Here is a 21,471-nt window from a genome sequence, read left to right as displayed (position 1 = left end):
TTCAATAGTCAATTTAGATCACTCTATATGTAGTATTCTAAGCATTAAATGTTATATTCAATTTTCATCTAAAGCATTCATTTTATTATAATTTCAGATCATTAGAAGAAAATATTTCAGATTTTCAGGCTTCTCTTAAACGTTATTTATCATTTTCTAAATTCAAATCCTTTATTTATAATGTCACATACTCACATGCATGTTAAATTAAAAAGTTAGCTTTTATTCAATTATGAACACGACTACAAGTCTACAAATAATACTAGGTCTTCCTAGACATTACATAAGTATTAAGTAGGTTATTTTATATTTTAATAGTACTAGAATTATTTGTTTGTTATACACTTGATATAAAAAAATATTTTTCTAGTTCTACATGGAAGTGAAGTGAATTGTTAGTGGGGGACAATATATCGGCATGGTCAATGGTGATAGAGTACACCCAAAGTTTGTTGCACTTCAAAAAAAAAAGAACTGATGTATTAAGAGATGAGTACTATTTACATGTAAGTTTAAACTTTCTTTTCTTAACAATATGTATTTATTTATAAGGTTGCGGATATACAAACACTACCGATACATTATTTAGATATTTTTGACGTGTCATACAACCAATATGAAGTAATGTCGTAGGGCGATAAATGGTTTAACGGATTGTTTTGAGAGACACGGGTCATATTATAACTTATAAGGCTAAAATGGCCATAAGAGCCTTATGAATGCCAAATCACACGTCTCATACGATGTGTTTGACTGCAAATAAATGACTAATGTGTTGCCTATGACACATTATTTTCAAAACTAGTTTTATGTTAAGAACTACGAGAGCCGCATAAAACACTTGTATGTTATGCATCGATAAGTACGTGAGGTACTAAGCTGAGTGGTTATGTAACCTCCATCTGTGTCACACTTAAAGCAAGTTATACAAATGTATTATGCAGCTCTCGCGATTCTCAACGTATTTTTTTGTTCTAATTTGAGCACCACTCTAGTTGGTTATTACCATCTTATTACTCATAAAATTTAAAAATACATTTCACATTTTAAACATTGACAAGCTTCCAATCTTTCATTAATGTTTCATTAAACATAATACTTTTTATTAACGTGTTTTTTTGCTTAGTGGTAGCATGGTTATTTTCTTGAAAGAGGCCTTTGGTTCTGGTCTTGACATTTGCGTCCAGAGGAGTTACCCGGTTATTGGAATTTCGCTTACGTGTGATTTTTGAGTCGGTTCTAAAGTGTCAAATAACTGGGGACAGTTGAAATCCCGTCATAAATTGACTAGAATCGGATAAAACATTGTTAAACATATAATACTTGTCATCATTTTCGATATTCTTTTTAACCTTTATGGGTGCCCAATAGGGGTGTGCAAAAAGCCGAAAAAACCGAACCGAAACAAAAACCGACGGTTTGGTTTTATGTTTTTGTAAAAACCGCACTAACGGTTTAGTTTTGGTTATGTATGTAAAAAAACCGAGAAAACCTAACCGAACCGAATTCCTAAATATTTTGTTTTTTTTTATATTTTATATTAAGTAATGCATAATAATTTAATAAATATGTAACTCCAATATTTTTTTTATCAAATTATGATAGTCTATTATTTTACAATTAACAAAATTGTTTATAACCTAATTAATTATTTATTGCCAACTTTCTTTTCGGCTTAAAATTTTCAAGCTCGGGGCAAAAATAGAAATCAAAACGAAAACCGAAATCGAACGATTTCAAAAACTCCAAAAACTAAAGTTTTAGTTTTAGCCAAAAAAACACACCGAACCACACCACGCATACCCCTGATGCCCAATTCAGATAAAAGTTAGGACATAACAAATTGCATGATATAATAGCCCTGCTTGCGGTGCGCACATATGATGCATATATGTGTGAACCCTCGGGTGGGCAAAAGTGAAATTGCACTAATTTTGACGTTATTTTACTAATCTCGTGAAAATAACGTTAAAAGTGACGGACGGTTAATCAGGCATCATGTAGTGGCGTTGATAGCTGAAAGATAAGGGTACATGCACCGATCAGCCGGTGTCCCGATGATTGAGTGCTATGTGCCTTATGTCTAAGGCTTGATGCAAAACTACTATCAAGCCGGGGGTCTCACCGGAAGCAGCCTCTCTATCCCTATGGGGTAGAGGTAAGGCTGCCTACATCTTACCCTCCTCAGACCCTACCATAGCTTTGCTATTGGTGGGATATACTGAGTACGATGATGATGAAATTGCATGATATAAAATATTAAAATTAAAAATTAAAATAATAATATTATACAAGTCTACATGATCACGCACGACTCACGTGCCAGTATATACTCCTGTAGTGATATACTATATATATATATATATAAAACCCAAAATAACACCACTAGCATCAATTTCAGTGATCAAACAGTATTAACAAACAAACAACAAACCAACTGTTGTGTGTAAGTGTTCATCAATTAATCAATCAATGAGAGAAGAAGGTATCAGTTCATCTGGTGACCCGTTACTTTTCCCCAATTCACCACCTCCAACTGCTGCTGCAAGGTTAACCCTAACCCTAATTTCAATTTTTAATTTCACCCCTAATTGATACAATTCAACACATTCACGCCTCAATTTCGAAATTAATGTGCACGTTTTGTTACTTATAGTGTGCAATTGAGTTATTATGGTGTTTAATTTAGGATTTGTTTGAATTAGGTATGTAGGTTAATTTAATTTCACCCCCAATTGATTCAATTGCATACATTCACAGCTCAATTTCGTTACCTACAATGCGTAACTAAGTTATTGTGGTGTTTAATATTGGATTTGTTTGAATTAGGTATGTAGGCTGATTTAATTTTACCCCCCCCCCCCCCCCCCCCCAATTGTTCCAATTCAACACATTCACAGCTTAATTTCGAAATTAATGTATATGGTTTACCAATTAGAATGTACAATTGAGTTATGGTGGTGTTTAATTTAGGATTTGTTTGAATTAGGTATTTAGGTTAATTTAATTTTACCCCCAATTGTTTCATTTGCATATATTCGTAGCTTAATATTGAAATTAATGTACAAGTTTCGTTGCATTCAGTGTGGAATTGAGTTATTGTGGTGTTTAATTTAGGATCCGGGTGAGTGTGTTTGAATTAGGTATGTAGGTTAATTTAGTTTTACCCCCAATTGATCCAATTGTATAAATACACAGCTCAATTTCGAAATTAATGTACACGTTTCGTTACATACAGTGTGTAATTGAGTTATTGTGGTGGTTGATTTAGGATTTGGGTAAATTAGGTACGTAGGTTAATTAGGGAAATTGTTGATTACGGTTTATGGATCTGGAGGTGTTTAATTGATGTTGTGATTACATTTATACCTTATTTAACGGTTGAAGTAGATTTTGTTTTGGTTTTATTAAACCTTTGTATGACATGAAGTCGAATTAACGGTTTTTGGAGTAACTGACATGTTTGTTGTTTGAATTTGAGTATCTGGCGCATAATTTAGAATCTAGCTCGTGTTTTTCAGCCTATGAACAACATTGAGAATGGGCATGTGTTATAAATAATTTAGGGGTGTAAGCAAGCCAATTGAGTTGTTTTGACATACAAGAGCTCAAGCTTGGCTCGTGAATCGTTTTTTAAGCCTGGGGTTTGCTTGTTTATCATTTCTCAATTAACTCTTATACGTATTTAGTTATTATATATATTTTGAGAAAAACCTTATACGTGTCTAAACACGGCTCGAGCTCATTTAGTACTTTAAACGAGCCAAAACTCGGCTCGAGCTCGGTTGTGTAGTTTAAAATTAATACATAAAAAGTACAAAAGTGGTAAAACTTACAAATATACAGAAGGCTTCTTAAGGCTCGATGAGCCTAAACTAGCTTACCATACAGCTCGAGGCCCGATAACCAAGGAGTTTTATTTGAGGCTCGGGCTCGAAAAACTTGGCTTGTTTCGAGTTTTTTATCGATCAGATCTCAGTTAGCTTGTGAGAGGCTCCGCTGTTTGCACAATTGATCCCCTAGTTATAGTTAACTTGTTAACCTAGCTACAATATTTTCAGCTCTGCTGGAGCATCATCACCAGCTGTAGCCACCAATGCTGGCAGTGCAGATTGGTTGGGCCACGGTCAGGGGTCCAAAGCTGGTTCACTGTCCCGAATCAGTTCACAGCCCATGTGGATCTCACTGAGTACAAGTGCTGGTGGTTCAGCTCTCGGTTCATCCAAACCTTCATGTAGACCATGGGAAAGGGGTGATCTTCTAAGACGGTTATCCACTTTCAGCCCTGCAAACTGGTTTGGAAAACCAAAGGTCTGGAAATCATTTTGTTTAATGTATAAATTACTATGTTATGTTAATTTTCTTTATAACCGCTGTTCATGCAGGCTGCTAGTTCACTTTCCTGTGCTAGAAGAGGTTGGGTCAATGTAGATGTTGATAAGATTCAATGCGAGTCGTGTGGGGAGAATCTGAAATATAATGGACAAGATTCATGGGCTCGTACAGAAGGTGAATATTGATATAACTACTTATAGTCAACTACATTTTTCAGGCTGGCATATATTTAGGCTTTTGTACTCTGTTTAAACAGGTGAAAATGATGAAGAGTTTGCTAACTTGCTGGATGAAGGACATAATGCCACGTGTCCTTGGAGAGGAAACAGCTGCGCTGAAAGTCTGGTTCAGTTCCCTCCGACCCCACCATCTGCTCTGATTGGCGGTTACAAGGACCGTTGTGATGGGCTAATTCAGTTTCCTTATTTACCCGTTGTGGCTAACTCGGCTATTGATCAGATGAAGCTTTCTAGAAGTTTAGAAATTGACCGGTTTTTAGTCCAGTCAACTGTTTATCCAGGAGATGTTATGTCTGATTCAGAAATAAGTATATATCTACGTGTAAGATAGTTTTGTATCTCTAATTTGTTCTTTATTCTTTTCGTTTGGTGGATCTTTTCTATATTAAATTTGTTATATTTTTTCTATCTTTAGGCCCAGAAGTTGATAAGCTTATGTGGATGGGAGCCTAGGTGGCTTCCAAATGTTCAAGATTGTGAAGAGCATTCGGCTCAATCAGCTAGAAACGGTGGTTCATTCAGTCCTATTAAAGATCAAGAACCATTTCAAGGACCAAACAAGAAACGTGTCACCAACTCAACCAAAAAAGGTTCTCGGGTCAAGTCAAAGTTTGACTCCGGATCGCTTCTCTTGGATTGCAGCTTATGTGGCGCAACAGTGAGAATCTTGGACTTTGTTCGGGTCAACCTTCCTGCTCGTCTTGCTCCTAACAACATCGATGTTCCTGAAACGAGTAAAAAAATGGCGGTTACTCGTGGAGCAAGTGCCGCTAGTGCCATTAGCGGCTGGGTGGCAGATGACGGGGCAGAAGACGAGCAGACCGAAGATATTGGCGAGGCGGCGGTTTCAGACGTTCGGATGGATTTAAATCTCACCATGGGAAGCGGTCTCTCTACAGGACACGGGACAAAACGACCAATATCTGAGTTATATCAAGATGGGAATTTAGGTCGGGATCTAGTCATTGGGCAACCAGCTGGCAGTGAGGTCGGTGACCGTGCAGCATCGTATGAATCCCGCGGGCCCACTTTTAAACGGAACGTTGACGAAGGTGGGTCCACTGTTGACAGACCACACGAGCTCATTCGCCAGGCGGACAGTGTCGAGGGCGTTGTCATTGACCGTGACGGTGATGAAATCAATGACAGTAAAAAGTCCACGGGCCCATCCAAACGGGCCTGCGAGTCATCATCTGGTGCAGGCCCGAGTCAGACTTTGTATTTTGACATTGGTCAACCGGGCCCTTCAAGTCAAGGTTACGAACACGCAGCACGCGCGTCTTCGGTCATCGCAATGGATACGATTTGCCATAGTGAAGATAATGATTCGATGGAGAGTGTGGAAAACCATCCGGGTTTTAACGATGAGGTCAACTACCCGTCCACGTCAGCAGTCAACCCTGACCCGAATGAAACTTCCGACATGAACCATAGCACCCAGGGTCAACAAAGCACGTGCCCACCTGCGGTTTGGGTCAACAGTGAAATAGGTGTAAGCAGCACTAACTATGAAGAAGTTGTGAATACCGAAGCCGCCAGGCGGGACGGACCGAGCCTGGCGATTAGTGGCGGGAGTGTTGGAATGGCTGCGAGTCATGAAGCTGAGATTCATGGTTTGATTCATAGAACTGAAAGTGTTGTTGGTGACATGGAACCGGTTACTGGTGTGACTGAGAATCAGGGTCAAACGGGTGAGTTTGTTCCGGAAGAAATGCAACAAGAATATTCTGGAAGGGGAGATAGTGGGTCAAAGGTTGTTGGGTCGGTTAAAGGTGAATCGATTGAAAGTGGTGAGAAGACTAGTGATTTGAACCTTTTGCCTAGTGAGCAAAACTCACACCCGTCTCTTTCGTGCAATGCGGTTGTGTATTCGGGCCTTGAAGTGTCGAAAGATGAAGTTATGCAGGCACGTAAGTCGTCTCCTAATGAAGAATGTGGGTACCCGAGTTACCCACCTGTAACCGAATTAGGTATGCAAAAAATGTCCTAATTATCAAAAAATTAGTTAACATAAAAAAACCGAAATTTATTTGGGTCAATTTGGGTCGTTTATGGGCTCAAAGTGAACAAAAAACTGAAAATTCGGTTTTTGGGTTTTTGAAAACCGTTCGGTTTCGCTTTAGTTTTGTCTTTTTTTTGGTTTTGGCATTTGGGCTTGGAAATTTTGGAGCGAAAAGTTGGCCCAAAATAATGAAGTTGGGCTTGAATCTATGGGCCTAAAATTTTGTTTTGTTTAATATTACACATTTGGGCTTAAATTTTTTGAGCTAAACCCATCCAACAAACAATATATAATTGATTAACATTAAAGGAAAACAAGTACATTCGAACAAACATGAATTCTAATGTTAGCTATGGGTTTGGTTCAGTTTTACGGGTTCAGGTTGGTTTTTTACGGGACATGCAAAACCGAAAATTGAACCGGAAATTCTTTTTTTGAGAACATAAAATACAAACGGAAGGTTTTGTGTTGGGTTCGGTTTCATGAATGCCCCCATGAGTATGCATCTTGTTTCATTTATACAAATTCCAAAAACCGAATGACGTTAATGCCCTTAGGTTTTTTAAAAGACAAGAATTTCCACCTATAAGTCTATAACATGTTGAAACGTCATCAAATGGGCATTTTTGTCATTCACATATATTTTAGCCGGATCCTGTCATGACCCTTCCTGCTAAAATTATGCCTGATTTTTCAAAATTTTATTTAGGGCTGCCAAATGGAGAAAGCAAATATGAAGAACCTGTTGAGTTTGATCCAATCAAGCATCATAACTTCTTCTGCCCTTGGGTTAATGGTAACGTTGCTGCAGCTGGGGTTACTGATCATAATAATGGTGCTGGTTCAAGTTCCAGTTCTAGTGCATTAGCCCTTTGTGGCTGGCAGTTAACTTTAGATGCTTTAGACGGCTTTCAAGGCGCTGAACAAAATCAAACCGTTGAATCCGAGTCAGCTGCATCTCTCTACAAGGTAATCTCAACCCTTCATTTCTCAAAAGTTACATTTTCATGAAGTTTTATGCATGTAAATTGATTGATAACACGTTTGCAGGATGAGCATAAAGCCTCTGGTAAAAAACTTATGGCACGCCATTCGTTTAACCGAAGCCGTGGCCAAAATTGAAATTAGTTATCCAGTGGTAAATTTTCATTAACTCTCTTTACAATTTTGTGCAAGGTAATTTATAGTACGGGTCAAAACAGGTTGAGTTGACCTTTAATATTTTTTTGCCAAGTTTCTTACTTTCTTTATAATGACACGTTATTGTGTCAAATATGATTATATAATTATATTTTTACACAACCTGATTTTAAAAAAATAAATAAAAATATTGTTTGCAGTCTTGTGCAGAGGTAGCTGTAAGGAGAACTTAACAACTCTTTTCAAGGCGCGTTTGACAGTGTTAACCATTTTAGTTCTAGTATTTACCAGAACACTCAGAATTATGAACGAACGTATGTTTAATTGTCTAATATTGCTATTTGAAAATTTCATCTTTGTTTCTTCTTTTTTTTTGATGATTTGTTTGAATCTATGTTAAAGAGATTTTTGTGATTTATAGAAATATAAAGTGGACTTGATTTCTGGGTGATGAATATTCGGCTTGTTAAGTGTATTTTGAGGTGTCTTTGATCTAAACTGCATACCTTAAGATACGACATTAGCGATTGGTAACTTGGTGTACACGTTTTGTTTGGGCGTTCAAAGTGTAGTTTAGAGTATGTGTAGAAACCAGTTATTCGGCTTCTAACAAATTTGATGGTCTTTTGTAACTTCCTTTGATAACTTTTCAGCTTTTAACAATGTTAATAGTAAATGTGTGAATGGTTGGTTAACTGATCTGAGCCTAAAATTTCGGCCATACCGATAACCTCAATTTGATATTGCATCAAACTTATCCGACCGAATAAATGTGCCAGATCAAACCGGTCTAGCCAAGCAAAACCGGTTTGGTTTGGCGATGGATTTGATATTTAAGTCTAGGGAATGAAAAATTGAAAACATCAAAGCTAATATGATACATAAAACATTTGGTGGCAACAAGCTATTTTTGTTAAAAACATATTATAAACAAGCGTTGGATAAAATGTGTTTGAAGAAGTAACACACGAAATGAGAGTTTTCCGGACCGGCCTGGAGCTTCAGATCATGCGGAACCTTGATTGATGTAGAGCGTTGGTTCGATACATAGCTTCGGTCCAATGGATCAACAGTAACTAAACATTATGGCAACCACCGTCTATAGTGGGACGCACTGTAATAACCTATGACCAGAACCACACGTCATCCTCTATACACTTATGCCAAGGACGTCGCCAGTGCTATGGGCGGGTTGTCCCTCGCTGCTGCGTTCTAATCCTCCCCTATAATCATGAGAAAAGAAAGCTTTTGAAACGTCTTTGCTTGAGTAGCTAACTCTGGGTTCGAGTGGCAAGTTCACCCCTAACCACAACTCAATTGCGGCAAGTTATAAGATAAGATACAATGTACTACTTGACTGGTCAGGAAGAGCTTCCATAAATATAACTATGCATAGATCACCTCTATTTATGTGGTCCGTTCTTATTAGTACACGCATCTTTCCAACAATAATTATGATATTTAACGTAATTAAACAACCGTTCATCTCACTCTCTTTCTAACACTTACTATATCTACCAACAATTAAAATGCCACTAAATTATGTAGTTCTAACATCTTATACTTAAAATTTGCTTTCTATTAAACGCGTTTAAGTCCCTTGCACCAGATGCTGCTACGCTTCTGAAAAAAGTTCAACGGGTCGTTCACAGTAACATATCGACGCCAAAGAACTGTAACTTTGTTTTCAGTAGTATTAGGTTTGCCATTCAAAAAAGGGTTGCGGCGCAGCTTGTTGCCCGCTTACCTGTCTCTCTATTGTAATTGGATCATTTGTGAAATTATATATTAAACGCGTTGAAAACAATTTAAACCATAAATCCACACATCATTAAATCAATCCATAAATCATACATAAATAGAATATAATTTAACCGGCCGGCCAATTTTTAAAAGACAAACCGGCCAAGCCGGTTCTTCCCTAAATAAAAGTTATTTTCTAAGTTTAATAATATGTTACAAACATTTAACAAAGCATACAACACATTCATAAACATACATTACCTATCTTCACACTAGCCTTATTCTTGTTCTTCATGGGACCAAACAAACACACAAGTTTTCGCGAGTCAACTCTCTTAACTCCTGAAGTCAATGATCTCGATTCCCTTGTTAAGGTACCCGACGGGTGCGTCATACTTGCTAAAGAGCCTATATGCTGAGATTAACGATAGTAAAACGTAGCAAATCACGACTAAAAAAGTGATGGTGATTGACGCCGTTGCTTGTTTACAAAAGTGGCCGTAAGACTCACACGCCTCACTCCATGGTACTGCCACGTCACCTTTGTATGTCAGAAACACAACCTCTGTCGCCACCGCACCCGCAGCCAATATCAAGTATGTTGAAACCTACATAGCAAATGTACTATAAGCCGAACATGATCCATATAGCCTAAATCTTTATTTATTTTTTCACATATTATTTGTACTTTAGGATTACAAATTAATAACAAAAAAATAAAAATAAAAATACAAATTTGTACAAAATAATTACAGACAAACTATAAAATAAAACTGGTCAACCTGTGAACCATCATATGACAAGTCAATGCAAACACGACCCATTTAGCTAAATGTGTTCGCGGGTTTGACCCAAAATCGACTCAAACCTGTTTCAACCAAATTCAAAACCATGAATTTCATTCTAGGTTCAATTTGCGATTTCGTACTACGTCAAATGTTCATACCTATAGATATATACATACATCATCTATTGTAGAGTGTTCACTTATCTTAACTATCTTGAAGTAAATATGTTTAATGTACAATAAAATATGGTTGTTAATAATTATTAAAAAAACATAGAAAGCTCAACTTTTTAGGAGCATAAACCAAATTTTAAAATTGGTGTATTTTTTATATCTTAGGTCCTAACACGTGAAAATACAGTGATACATAATTTCTAAAAGTCACAAAATCACGAAATTTTAAAATAAAACTCGAGAGATGAAAACCTGGTCAAGGAGAAAGAAGGTCCAGGCTCGAGGCATGGTCATCGGACGAGGTACTGCCGTGAAAGCAGCGGTCAATAGCGAATAACCGGCCAATATGCCATTGGCATGCACCAAGAACCTACATGATAGAAAATTTATTAAGTTACATTTATAAAATTTAACATTATTTTAAACGAAAAAGACATTACCAAAAAAATAACATCAAATTTTTACTAACACTAGGTTGATACCAAAAGGACTGAATAATTATCTAAACTATATAACTTTAGTTAATCATGTTTGGTCAGAAATAAAATTCAAAATCTAATTAAAAAATTGTGAAGATTAATAGCTCAAAGTATGCATAGTTGTTTTTCTTTTTCTTTTTCTTTTTGTTATTTATAGTTTTACTTTTCAATTATCATCTTTAAAAAGTAAGCATTTGGCTGAAACTAAACATGACTGAAATTTATTCGTATCAAATACACCAAATTTAACATGGATACTAATAAAATCATGTAACATTTATCTGATTTATTTGAACAAGTCAAATGAGTTGACGAGTAGTAATCAAATTACAATCACGTTAAACAAGTTTGTGAATTGTAAAAAATATGTTTAAGAGGTCAGAACATAACCCGTTTCCAAAACATGCTATAAATTAAAACCAAAAACGTATTTACTTTCATATCATTTCAGAAATTTAAATCTCTAGAGGTCATGAAAGAAAAATTTTAAATCAACTATCGAGTACCTGAAAGCAGTGATGTTAGAGTATGACAAAGAGCCATAATCATTAGTCTCGGAATCCTTAATCATAACGACTAACGCCGCCACACACAACCCCACCGGAAACAGCCTAAGCAGCATCTCCGCCATGCGGATTCCCGAGCCTCCATCTTCATCATGACATGGTCTAGTTCCACTAACCAAATCAATAGTCTTTTGATTCTTGTTGGCCATATTGTTAATTAACCACAAAGAATAATATTGTATAGCTTATATTTTGTATGCAATATTTTGTGTAGGAGACAAAGAGAGATTATTGTGATAGTGATATTATGTGATATGTGGCTTGGATTTGGACCATTTTATACGTAATAAAATTGTGGGAGTAAATAGTATTAGTAAAGGTAGGTGATGTTACATTAAATGTTGTTCATTAAAATGACATGTAGACCATATTATATGATGATGATATCAATCATATATATCAATATATGGTCGTGTGGATGACACTCGAAGTCTCTTATCCTCCATTTGTTTGAGTAGAGGTAGAAAAAACAAGTGTATGTTGATGATATATATACATATATTCAGTTAATAACTGAAGTTGCATGATATGAAAGTAGTAAGAAAAAAAAGATGGTGGTGTTATTGTAGAGTATGAACAAACACAATTAGCTAAACAGGTTAAATGGGTCATGCTCAGGTTGATGTCTTGGTACACACACCAAAAAAAAAAGATTAGTATTTGGATTAAATGTTAAACAATTCAACCCGCCAACCCGTTTGATATATAAATGGCTTAAACAAGTCAAGTTCGGGTTAATGTTATTAACACAAGAACAAACGGGCTTGTTCGGGTTGAATAATTCAACCCGCGAACCCATCATGATTGAGTCATAAGCAGTTAATGCGGAAAAATATCGGATATCGGTCAAGGACCGACATATAAGATATCGGTTATCGCACTGTGAGATATCGGTAATTTTAATATCATGTAAAATTCATATATATAGCAATTTAACACTAATAATTCAGTATAGTCTCCTACCATTAACATTTTAACCTTTTACAAATTGCAAAACACTAACAATCGTAGCAAGTAAGAATTGATTAAGACTTAAAACACTAACATTGAACACTAAAAGCTGATAATTAAGACTTAAAACACTGATATCGGGAATATCGGTCAAATATCAGTTCTATATCGGTCAATATCGCTGATATTATCGGTATCGATATTCTGACCGATATTTCGCCAAAGGAGCGATAACTATATTGCTGATATATCGGCGATATTGACTGCATAGCGATTGACAACCCTGCGTCTTACTTTTATTCGATAACACTAGTTAGTAGTTATCAGTTATTTAAAAGCTTTATAGTAAAAGATTATACGACTACTTTAAAATGAATGCCACCCTAGGTTTAAAGATGATATCAAGAACTATTATTTCTATCTTAAGAATGGTAATTAGACCACCTTAATTATCTCTTCTTTATCAAGAACTTTAACCCTTGACGGAACAACAGACTCTGTGATCCCGGTTCCAAGTCCTAACTGCCCACGCTTCGATTTCCCCCAGATCCATAACGACCCGTCAACTCCAATAGCACCAGACACAATTAGCTAAACAGGTTGTGTTTAGAGTGGCTCGATCGTTGGATTCACATTCACTACTAGACCCGTTTAATCTGTTTACTTTTGTAAATTTTTCAAGTAAAATGTGGTTTTGTCTAAATCTGCGGTTTTAGTCTAATAGTTTTAAATTTACGATTTTCGTCCCTGTGGTTTCATTTCACTTGCAATTAAACCCAAATTCATTAATCCCGTTAGGTATGTTCGCTAAACCTATTAGCGTGCCCCTCACTTGAGGGACATTTTTGTCCATTTTCTCCGCAAATAAACCTCAATCATAATTCACAAGCCCCTTCACATGAAGGGCTGTGGTGTATTTGGGGAAAAAATGACAAAAATAACCCTCACGTGAATGGTACGTTGATGGGATTATCGACCATACTTAACATGTTAATGAATTCGGGTTTAATTGCAGGTGAAATGAAACCACATGAACGAAAATCGCAAATTTGAAACTATTGGATTAAAACTGTAGATTTAGACAAAACGCTATGAACGAAAACCGCAATTTGCTCATTCATAAAAGTAAAGTTACTATGCATAATATTATACAAAATAAAATTTCTGATTAAAAGGGCATGTTCGTGTAAAACCGTGAAAACAAAAGTCGTGATTAGGTTACATGTCTAACACGATTTTCTAGTTCATGTCACATTTTCTATGGTTTTAACCCATCAAGTAGTGAGTGCGACACGTACATTTAATAAGTGGTCATGTATTGATAAGTTTACGACTTTACGTGAATTGAGATAAAATAATGTCACAATAAAAACAGAGTCAGGTAAAAGTGTAAAACCAATTCTTAATTATTTATCAATATTATAAAACTTTTCATATTTAGTTACTTAATGAAAAGTTGCATTAGATATACTGCAACCTTTTCATTATATAGTGTAACTATTCTCTCAAATGCAAGACCCGAAGATCATAAGGTGTGTAAATTTGATGGATTTTGATATGTTGTTTTTCGTTTGGTTTTCTAATAATTTTATAAAGTTTTTAATTAAATGTTAGAGTGGAATTCTAAATTTTTAGTTAAATATCATAGGAAACTTCTAAATGGCAAATGCATTTAACTAGTTTTGCTTAAAAATTAAAACAAATAAGTATTATATAAATATTTATATATATTACAAGCATATTAATTTAAGAATAATAAGTTGTTTATTAATAAACCTTTTTTATTAAGAAAATAAAAGAAGGGATAAAATTAGATGAAAGATGTGAGTTGTGATATTGTGTTGAGACTTGAGATGACACCTATTGATAAAAAATGAATGCACGAAATAAGGTAAGCATCCAATGGTCTACATCCGTAGTATTGCTATTTATTAAAGTTGAAGGACAAGTTGTATAAAAGGACTATTAACACTTCATGTAAATGCATGATGAAATTATATATATATATATATATATATATATATATATATATATATATATATATTTCATGTCGACTCTCGCACTCTTTAACTCAAATTACACATTTTTTATCAACCACTGAATTCTCATCACATGAAAAAAAGAAATAATCTTATGTTATCTTACTCAACTAATAAATAAAAATAATGATAATGATGTGTCATAGCCACATTAAATCCTAATTTTTAATCTCTATTCTCTTTAATCCACGCTATCAATGGGTCATGGGTTGAAATTATTTTGGCAATTGGGTTATAAAATAGTCAATTTTTTATTCCACTATTCTAATATTTCATCTCATTCATAATAACCAAAACCATTATGGCAATCGGGCAATAGAATAGTAACGAAATTAAAAATAAAATATTGATTGAGGATCAAGCAAGTAAAAATTTGAAAAACAAGTTGAAAAAATTAAAGAACAATCATTTTTTAAGACTGTTTTGTTTCTTCGATGTCCAGTTTTTTCTCATGAACAGTATATGTTGCATTATTTAGGGTAACCAGCAGACATTGTTTGAATTTGTTTATATTGGATTACGATTTGAATAGTTGTGATTAAATAAAAAATGTTGTATACAAAGTGATTTTATCAAATTTATAAATTTGAGATTCCAAACATCTTAATGTTTATACGCTGCATTTCATTTTCTTTTTACCTTAAATTTTGTTCATTTATTTCAAATAATAAAACTTATTTTTTTATCAGTTAACAAATTACATGTAATACACAGGTTCAAAAGCTGGTAATAAAATAAATAAAAACCCTTATCTAACACCTTAGTATCACTTGCCAAAAAGCTTTTGGTCATTAATAGTTGTTTCATGAGTAATTGATATTTGTAAATTACTATATACATATATTAAATGAGCATCACTAGTGGTGCATAAATCGGGTATTTTTAGGGACGGAAGCCAGGTATGAAAAGATCGGGTACAATCAAAACCGGATATTTTCAGGAACCAGGTATACTCAGTAGGAACCGAACCGGGTTCCAGGAGCCACCGGCCACGAATAGTGATGGGCTATTTTCATTTCACTTCCATTGATGGGCTTGAAAGTTCATGGACTAGAGGTATTCAGTGATCTTATCAAGATCCTGTGGGCCCTTCTAGATCTGTATAGTTCACATCCTGCTCCATTTCGTTGGGCCCATATATCTTAAATAATATTTACTATTTAATTGCGATTTTAATATATACATTTGTAAATTTGTGTTTGAAAATAAAATTTCTAGAAATCTCGAGTAATTCTTTTTCTAAGGTTTTAATTTCACTACTCAACACAATAATACTATACATGTTCTAATTCATTTAACTTTCTGTCAATTTGATTTATTATTTCTGATAACTTCAATATACAATTGGATAGACATGTTTTTTTCTTCTTGATATTCTGGTACAAATTTTGTTATAATAAAATTGTATGTAATTTTTATTTATTTATTTTTTGCATTGTAAGCTATACGAGTGTTGGTAGAGTGATGAGCCGAGTTGAGTCCCATTGAACAACATCGATATTGAGTACTGAGTATTGACTACTACATACCACACACCACCACGACACATACCAATGGATTGAAACCCTAACCAACCAATTTGCATCCACAATATCTAGTCCAAGTATCGAGTTCTTTTTCTAAACCTTGATCTTGACGTGTGAGTCATTTTTCAAGCTCGAGTTCTACGCTTTTATTATTTACTCTATAATTTATATACATTTTAAAAAAGTAGCCTTAAGGAGTCTAAACTAAGCTCTAGCTCAAGTTTGGCATTATAGTGTGAAATTAATACATAATAGTTCAAAATTAAATAGAGTAAACTTAAAAATATACTAGGCCTGTTAAGGCCCAATAATTAAACGAACTTTATTTAAGGTTCGGCTTCAGCTCAGGCTTCACAACACACAACACCGACCTGTTTTGAGTTTTTTTTATCGATGATCTCAAATAGCTCGTGATTCCTTTGGTTCTTTTGCACCCCTAGTGACCATTAGAGGTGCACAAATTGGGTTTATTCTAATACCCAGTTCCGGGTATGACAGTGTATTGAAAAATTGGTTATTGGTCATACCGAGTCGGGTTCAGATATGAGTATTGTCTCTTAAAACTATATCCTATGCACCATGTTCGGCCCAGGTATTTGAATAACTTATTTCTGAGTATTGAAAAACACATATTTTCAGGTTTAGATTGGGTTTTTTAAGGGCCACATTAGGGTATAGATAAGGTATTTGAAAAACCCGGTTTTCGGGTATAGAACATGTTCCAGTTTTCAGGTATATATTACCGGGCACAAATCACGTCCGGTTCCGGGTATGGGGTTTGATAATTCGAAATGCATACATTATCCATACCCTACGCGTAGGGTCGGGTACGAATATAAGTTTTGGTACTGAAATACATACATTATCCATACCTCATGGATAGGCTCAAGCTCGGATTCGTGTATTAAAAACCCGATTCCAAGCTGAAAGTTGTTTTTTTAAAACAAAACTCAATCCGGATAAACCTGGCCCACATTACTATAAACAAGTGGACCAAAACAAACACACAAACTACAACACCATTACATCACTATTCCGGCCGAGGATAATAATATTCAAATGGCTACAAACCTTGTACACGCTGTCAACCACCACCACCACCACCAGGTGCCACGTCAGCATTGTAGCACTTCCCGCCATAAACCAACCTCCATGCAGCATGTCAACAACAACATGGTAGCAATAACTTCTTGTAGAAAACATTCAATTACTCCGCTGCTGTCCAAGCGAATTTGGGTTCCGAAAACACGAGTTATTAATAAGTTTAATATTAATAAAATTTCGGCATCGTTGGATTTAACTGAAGACAATGTGAAGCTGGTTTTGAATGATGCAAGATCAAAGGCAAGTTTGTGTGTGATTCAAATATTAATAATTTTGTATCGGTTTAGCTTCGAATATCGTTTAAGTTTGGTTTTGTTTTATGCAGTTTTCGCACATATTTGATACGGAAGTTGGAATGACAGGTATAACCTACCGAAACCCGAATAAACTGAACCAAAATAAACAAATGCAATGGCGATTTGGTTCGGTTTTGAGCTAAAGTCGAACCAATAACTGAAAATGTCGGTTTTTGAGTTTTTAAAAATGTTTGGTTTGGTTTCGGTTTTACCATTTGGGCCGAATAAAAAGTGGGGTTGGTAAAAAGTAATGAATTTGGACCTAAATTTTTTGGTGGCTAATAATTAATTGATTATTAATTTATTGTACATTTGAGCTAAAATAACCGGGTTAAACTATATAGTAAAATTAAACTGTTAAAAATATTTAAAATAAAAAAATAAAAATCTATATGTGCCGTTCGGTTCAGTTTTTTCGATTTTAGTTACACGCAAAGCCGAAAATGAACATAAAGTTTGGGTTTTACGAAAACATAAAACCAAACCGTCGGTTTTTGTTTCTGTTTGGTTTTTTTTGGTTTCCGGTCGGGTTTTTTAATTTAATACACACCCCTAACAAACACTGAGGGTTTGATTTTATGTTTAAAAACCGAACTTTCAAGTCACTTCGGTTCCATTTTTGCGTGTAAATAAACCCAACCAAACTTATAGATTTTTATTTAAATTTTAAGTGATTTATAATTGTTTGATATGTATAGTGTGACCGAAATACTTTAGCCCAAATGTATAATAATCGGTTAAATACTAACTAACAAAAATATTTAGGCCCATATTCATTATGTTTGGCCAACTTTTTTTCGGCCCAATATTTTCAAGCACTAATGGCAAAACCAAACCCAAACCAAAAACCAAGAAAACCGAAACCGAAAGGCTTTCAAAAACTCCAAAACCGAAATTTCAGTTTTAGCCAAAATCCGAACCGACCCATGCACACCCCTGTATGAACCTACGGATTATGAAACAGGAGTTGCAGAATTAGCAGAAGTTGATGGACCGTTCGTGAAGATTAGACTCAAAGGCCGATTCTGGCACGAACGATCACTGGTATTAGCTAGGCTCGGGAACTATTTAAAGGAAAGGATTCCTGTAAGTGCATTCGACTGCGAACTTGTTATCTAATGCTAATAACTGTTAGAAACCTTGTCACCTTGATCATCAATGATTGTTTTACAGGAGATATTAGAGGTGGATATTGAAGATGAGAAGCAACTGGATGACAGTCCTGAAAACTTTTTATGTTTCAGAATCAAGATTCATTGTAAGCATTCATATAACACATATGGCATATGCCAAATTCAGTATTGTGTTTAAACAATAAGTAGTGGGCACGAGGCCGCTCATGAGCTACTCAATATACGCTCGTTAAAAGCTCGAATCAAGCTGAACTCAAATGAGCTCGAGCTCAGATTAATACTCATTAAATAAACGGGCTTGAGCCCGAGCTTCACACATTAAGCTCGAGCCGACTCGCGAATCTAATCGAGCTTTTTATTTATATTGTTTCTATTTTAATATATTTATATAATTACTAGTTATATATATTATGTTATATATAAAATTTAAAATTTTAAAAATACATGTAAATATGTATAAAATATATAAATATTATTATTAAATAGTTAATTAATACTAAACGAGCCAAACTCAAGCTTTTGAATACAACCTTAAACGAGCCGAGCTTGAGCCTGAGCCCTCTAAAATTAAAACGAGCCTTGGTTTGGCTGGGCTCGTTTAAACCCCGTCGTTTGCTTCATAATGGGATAATGGATTCATGTCAAGTTTAAAATAACAATGAAATCTAAAAAAAAGTTCAAAAAATGGTTCATAACAATGCTTTTGGGATTACAAATTTACAAGGTTTGACCTCAAAGTCAAACTGTACCTCTTTTCCAACACTTTTACTTTTGAGGTCAAATGGGTTCACTTTCAACTATGGCATTTACATGAATTCAATCCAGACATCCAGTTCTACAATGAGTATTACATATACAATAATCATACAACTGAAACATTTGTTATGTACTCCATAGAATATAAAAGATCAATAGGTTTGACTTCCAAAGTCAAACCGCAGAAGTAGCATCATTTCTATAATTGTATCTAATTAAATCACTAACTTTTAGCATTTGTTCTTCATGTTCTCGTGATAGATGGTGCTTCTTGTCCTGCCACAACAACTATATGTGTTCTCAAATCCGATTAATGGTCACCGAGTGACTCAACAAAATCCACAGGTTTTGGTCAGATCTGCTGCAACTCTTGAAGCAGTAATAAATGACACTTTGTGGGGTTGCATTGTTCTTCATTTTAATCACAACCAAAATATAATCATTATATAATTATTACAAATTTTAATATTATAAAACAATTTGTTTGAATACAATTTTTTTTTATTATTTAATGTCACTTTGTCATTCCAAAGATAGCAAGCATAAGGCAAAAGTAAACAAAACAAATTCACTAAATATAATCAAGTTTCATAATGGTTGCATTTAAATAGTTAGAATGATATCCATTAACTTATGAATTAATATAATATATAATATATAATATATAAAAACTGTTTAGTTGCTGGTTAGAACCAGAGTATGATCAAACCCTGCAACCGCTTGCAAAACATTAACCCCTTCTGTAAACATGTACTAACATCACACAATGAGTGACAAAATTATTCTTCATCAAAACCCATTCCAAAACACCAAGAACTTAGGTTCTAATGGCGTTTCAGTTCTGGACAGAAGTTTGGTCGCCAAAGATTGGGCCATAACTTAGTCATAAAGAACTGGAATGGTGCAAGGCCAAAGCCTATGATGAACTTCATTGAGTTGTGGTTTCAATGGTTATTTTCATCTGTATGACTTCGTAATCATTGTTTTAGTTTTAGTACGCAGATCTGTACCAATTAAGAAAACCGTCCGTTTCAGCCTATCTCGAGTCATAATTTGGGGAAAGTTGCTAAATGAAAGATGTTTATAACACTCTAATTCAGTAGACTGAAGATTTTATATTTTTTTAGAGATTTATTTATATTCTTAAGTATTATTTAAATCAATGACAGATTCTGTCCAAAACTAATTGAAATCCTTTTGGTTGTTTTTACACCTTAGAAGTTATATATGTTTTTCTTAATCATTCTTGGCTAATGTTTTGTAGTTATTTCTTATTTTAAAGGGATATTGGTACTGGGCTTGGTCTCAAACCAAGCCCCGGATTATATTAACCAAGCAACCCGCCTTAAAATGAATCACTCACTTAAAAACAAAGTTGTGTTTCAAGCGACCGATTCTTGTATTTTCTTTCAAGTTTCTGTTTTATTTTAGTTTGTTGTTAGTTCTCATGTTTCAGATATGTGGCAACCAACCTCGGTCTCATATCGAGCCATAGACCGAACCAAAACCAAACTTTCGCATAAACTTAAGATTTTACAAATGAACCCCAATTTGAATTCAAGTTTAATTTATTTTACTTTTACTTAATATTTACTTCTTGACACATCCCCAATACTAAGCTCATTTTATTTCTCGGACTTGCTAATCAAAAATCGAACGTTCCGGTTCGCCCGCTTAAGGACCGGCTCGTCTATTTCATCACTCGCTTAATTTCCTAATGAGTAATCACACTCCCCCCTTTTTACGTTTTTATACTTTTGGGGTGACATGCGTACCATATTCAAACTTACATGTTTTTAAGACCTCAATACTAAATCCACAATTCGACATTATGTGTTGATACGAATATTTGCTCGATCTTTTGTTTTTGCCTCAAGTTAATTATGTGCACGAGTGTTTATTTTAATGTTGTTGTTGAGCCTCAATAAGTATGATCATACGCACCCTAACTACTTTAGTCTTGTGCTAGTAGAATAGCGTCTCATTATCCGAGTATTTTGGCTGTTACCAAATAGAAAAGATCCTCAGTTATTTACATTTACAATGGTTGTTGCTATATTCTATTTACACATATGAATTGTGATTTTGCCTCATTATATTATATATACTCAAAACTATATATTACTCATCAACATTCGTGTTGATCAAATATATTTTTATGCATGCTAAAAGTTTAATTTTAGGATGCTTATGAAGATTAA

General features: G+C 34.7%; 3 protein-coding genes across 3 annotated transcripts; 2 read left to right on the top strand and 1 right to left on the bottom strand.

Annotated features, from left to right (window-relative positions):
* The first annotated feature begins 2,391 nt into the window (after positions 1-2,391).
* Positions 2,392-8,400, top strand: LOC143577866 (uncharacterized). Its single transcript, XM_077061591.1, has 8 exons — positions 2,392-2,549; positions 4,062-4,311; positions 4,386-4,509; positions 4,592-4,896; positions 4,990-6,544; positions 7,286-7,545; positions 7,627-7,714; positions 7,917-8,400. The coding sequence occupies exons 1-7, from the start codon at positions 2,473-2,475 to the stop codon at positions 7,696-7,698; spliced, it is 2,643 nt and encodes an 880-aa protein (XP_076917706.1). The 5' UTR covers positions 2,392-2,472; the 3' UTR covers positions 7,699-7,714; positions 7,917-8,400.
* Positions 8,401-9,640: 1,240 nt separating this feature from the next.
* Positions 9,641-11,726, bottom strand: LOC143577876 (CASP-like protein 2A1). The gene is made up of 3 exons (XM_077061600.1): positions 11,406-11,726; positions 10,673-10,790; positions 9,641-10,067 (listed from the first exon to the last, which is right to left on the bottom strand). Exons 1-3 carry the CDS (start codon positions 11,612-11,614, stop codon positions 9,795-9,797), a joined length of 600 nt encoding a protein of 199 aa, XP_076917715.1. The 5' UTR covers positions 11,615-11,726; the 3' UTR covers positions 9,641-9,794.
* Positions 11,727-17,045: 5,319 nt separating this feature from the next.
* Positions 17,046-19,719, top strand: LOC143577875 (uncharacterized). The gene is made up of 4 exons (XM_077061599.1): positions 17,046-17,447; positions 18,346-18,467; positions 18,555-18,639; positions 19,532-19,719. The coding sequence occupies exons 1-4, from the start codon at positions 17,405-17,407 to the stop codon at positions 19,582-19,584; spliced, it is 303 nt and encodes a 100-aa protein (XP_076917714.1). The 5' UTR covers positions 17,046-17,404; the 3' UTR covers positions 19,585-19,719.
* The last annotated feature ends 1,752 nt before the right edge of the window (positions 19,720-21,471 follow it).

This window comes from Bidens hawaiensis, unplaced genomic scaffold, assembly GCF_021521415.1.
Source record: "Bidens hawaiensis isolate Kalapana, Puna unplaced genomic scaffold, B.hawaiensis_p1.1 tig00028865_1, whole genome shotgun sequence".
Taxonomy (NCBI): Eukaryota; Viridiplantae; Streptophyta; class Magnoliopsida; order Asterales; family Asteraceae; genus Bidens; species Bidens hawaiensis.
Note: the sequence above shows the minus strand (reverse complement) of the source record. Positions and strands in the feature narration are given on the sequence as shown.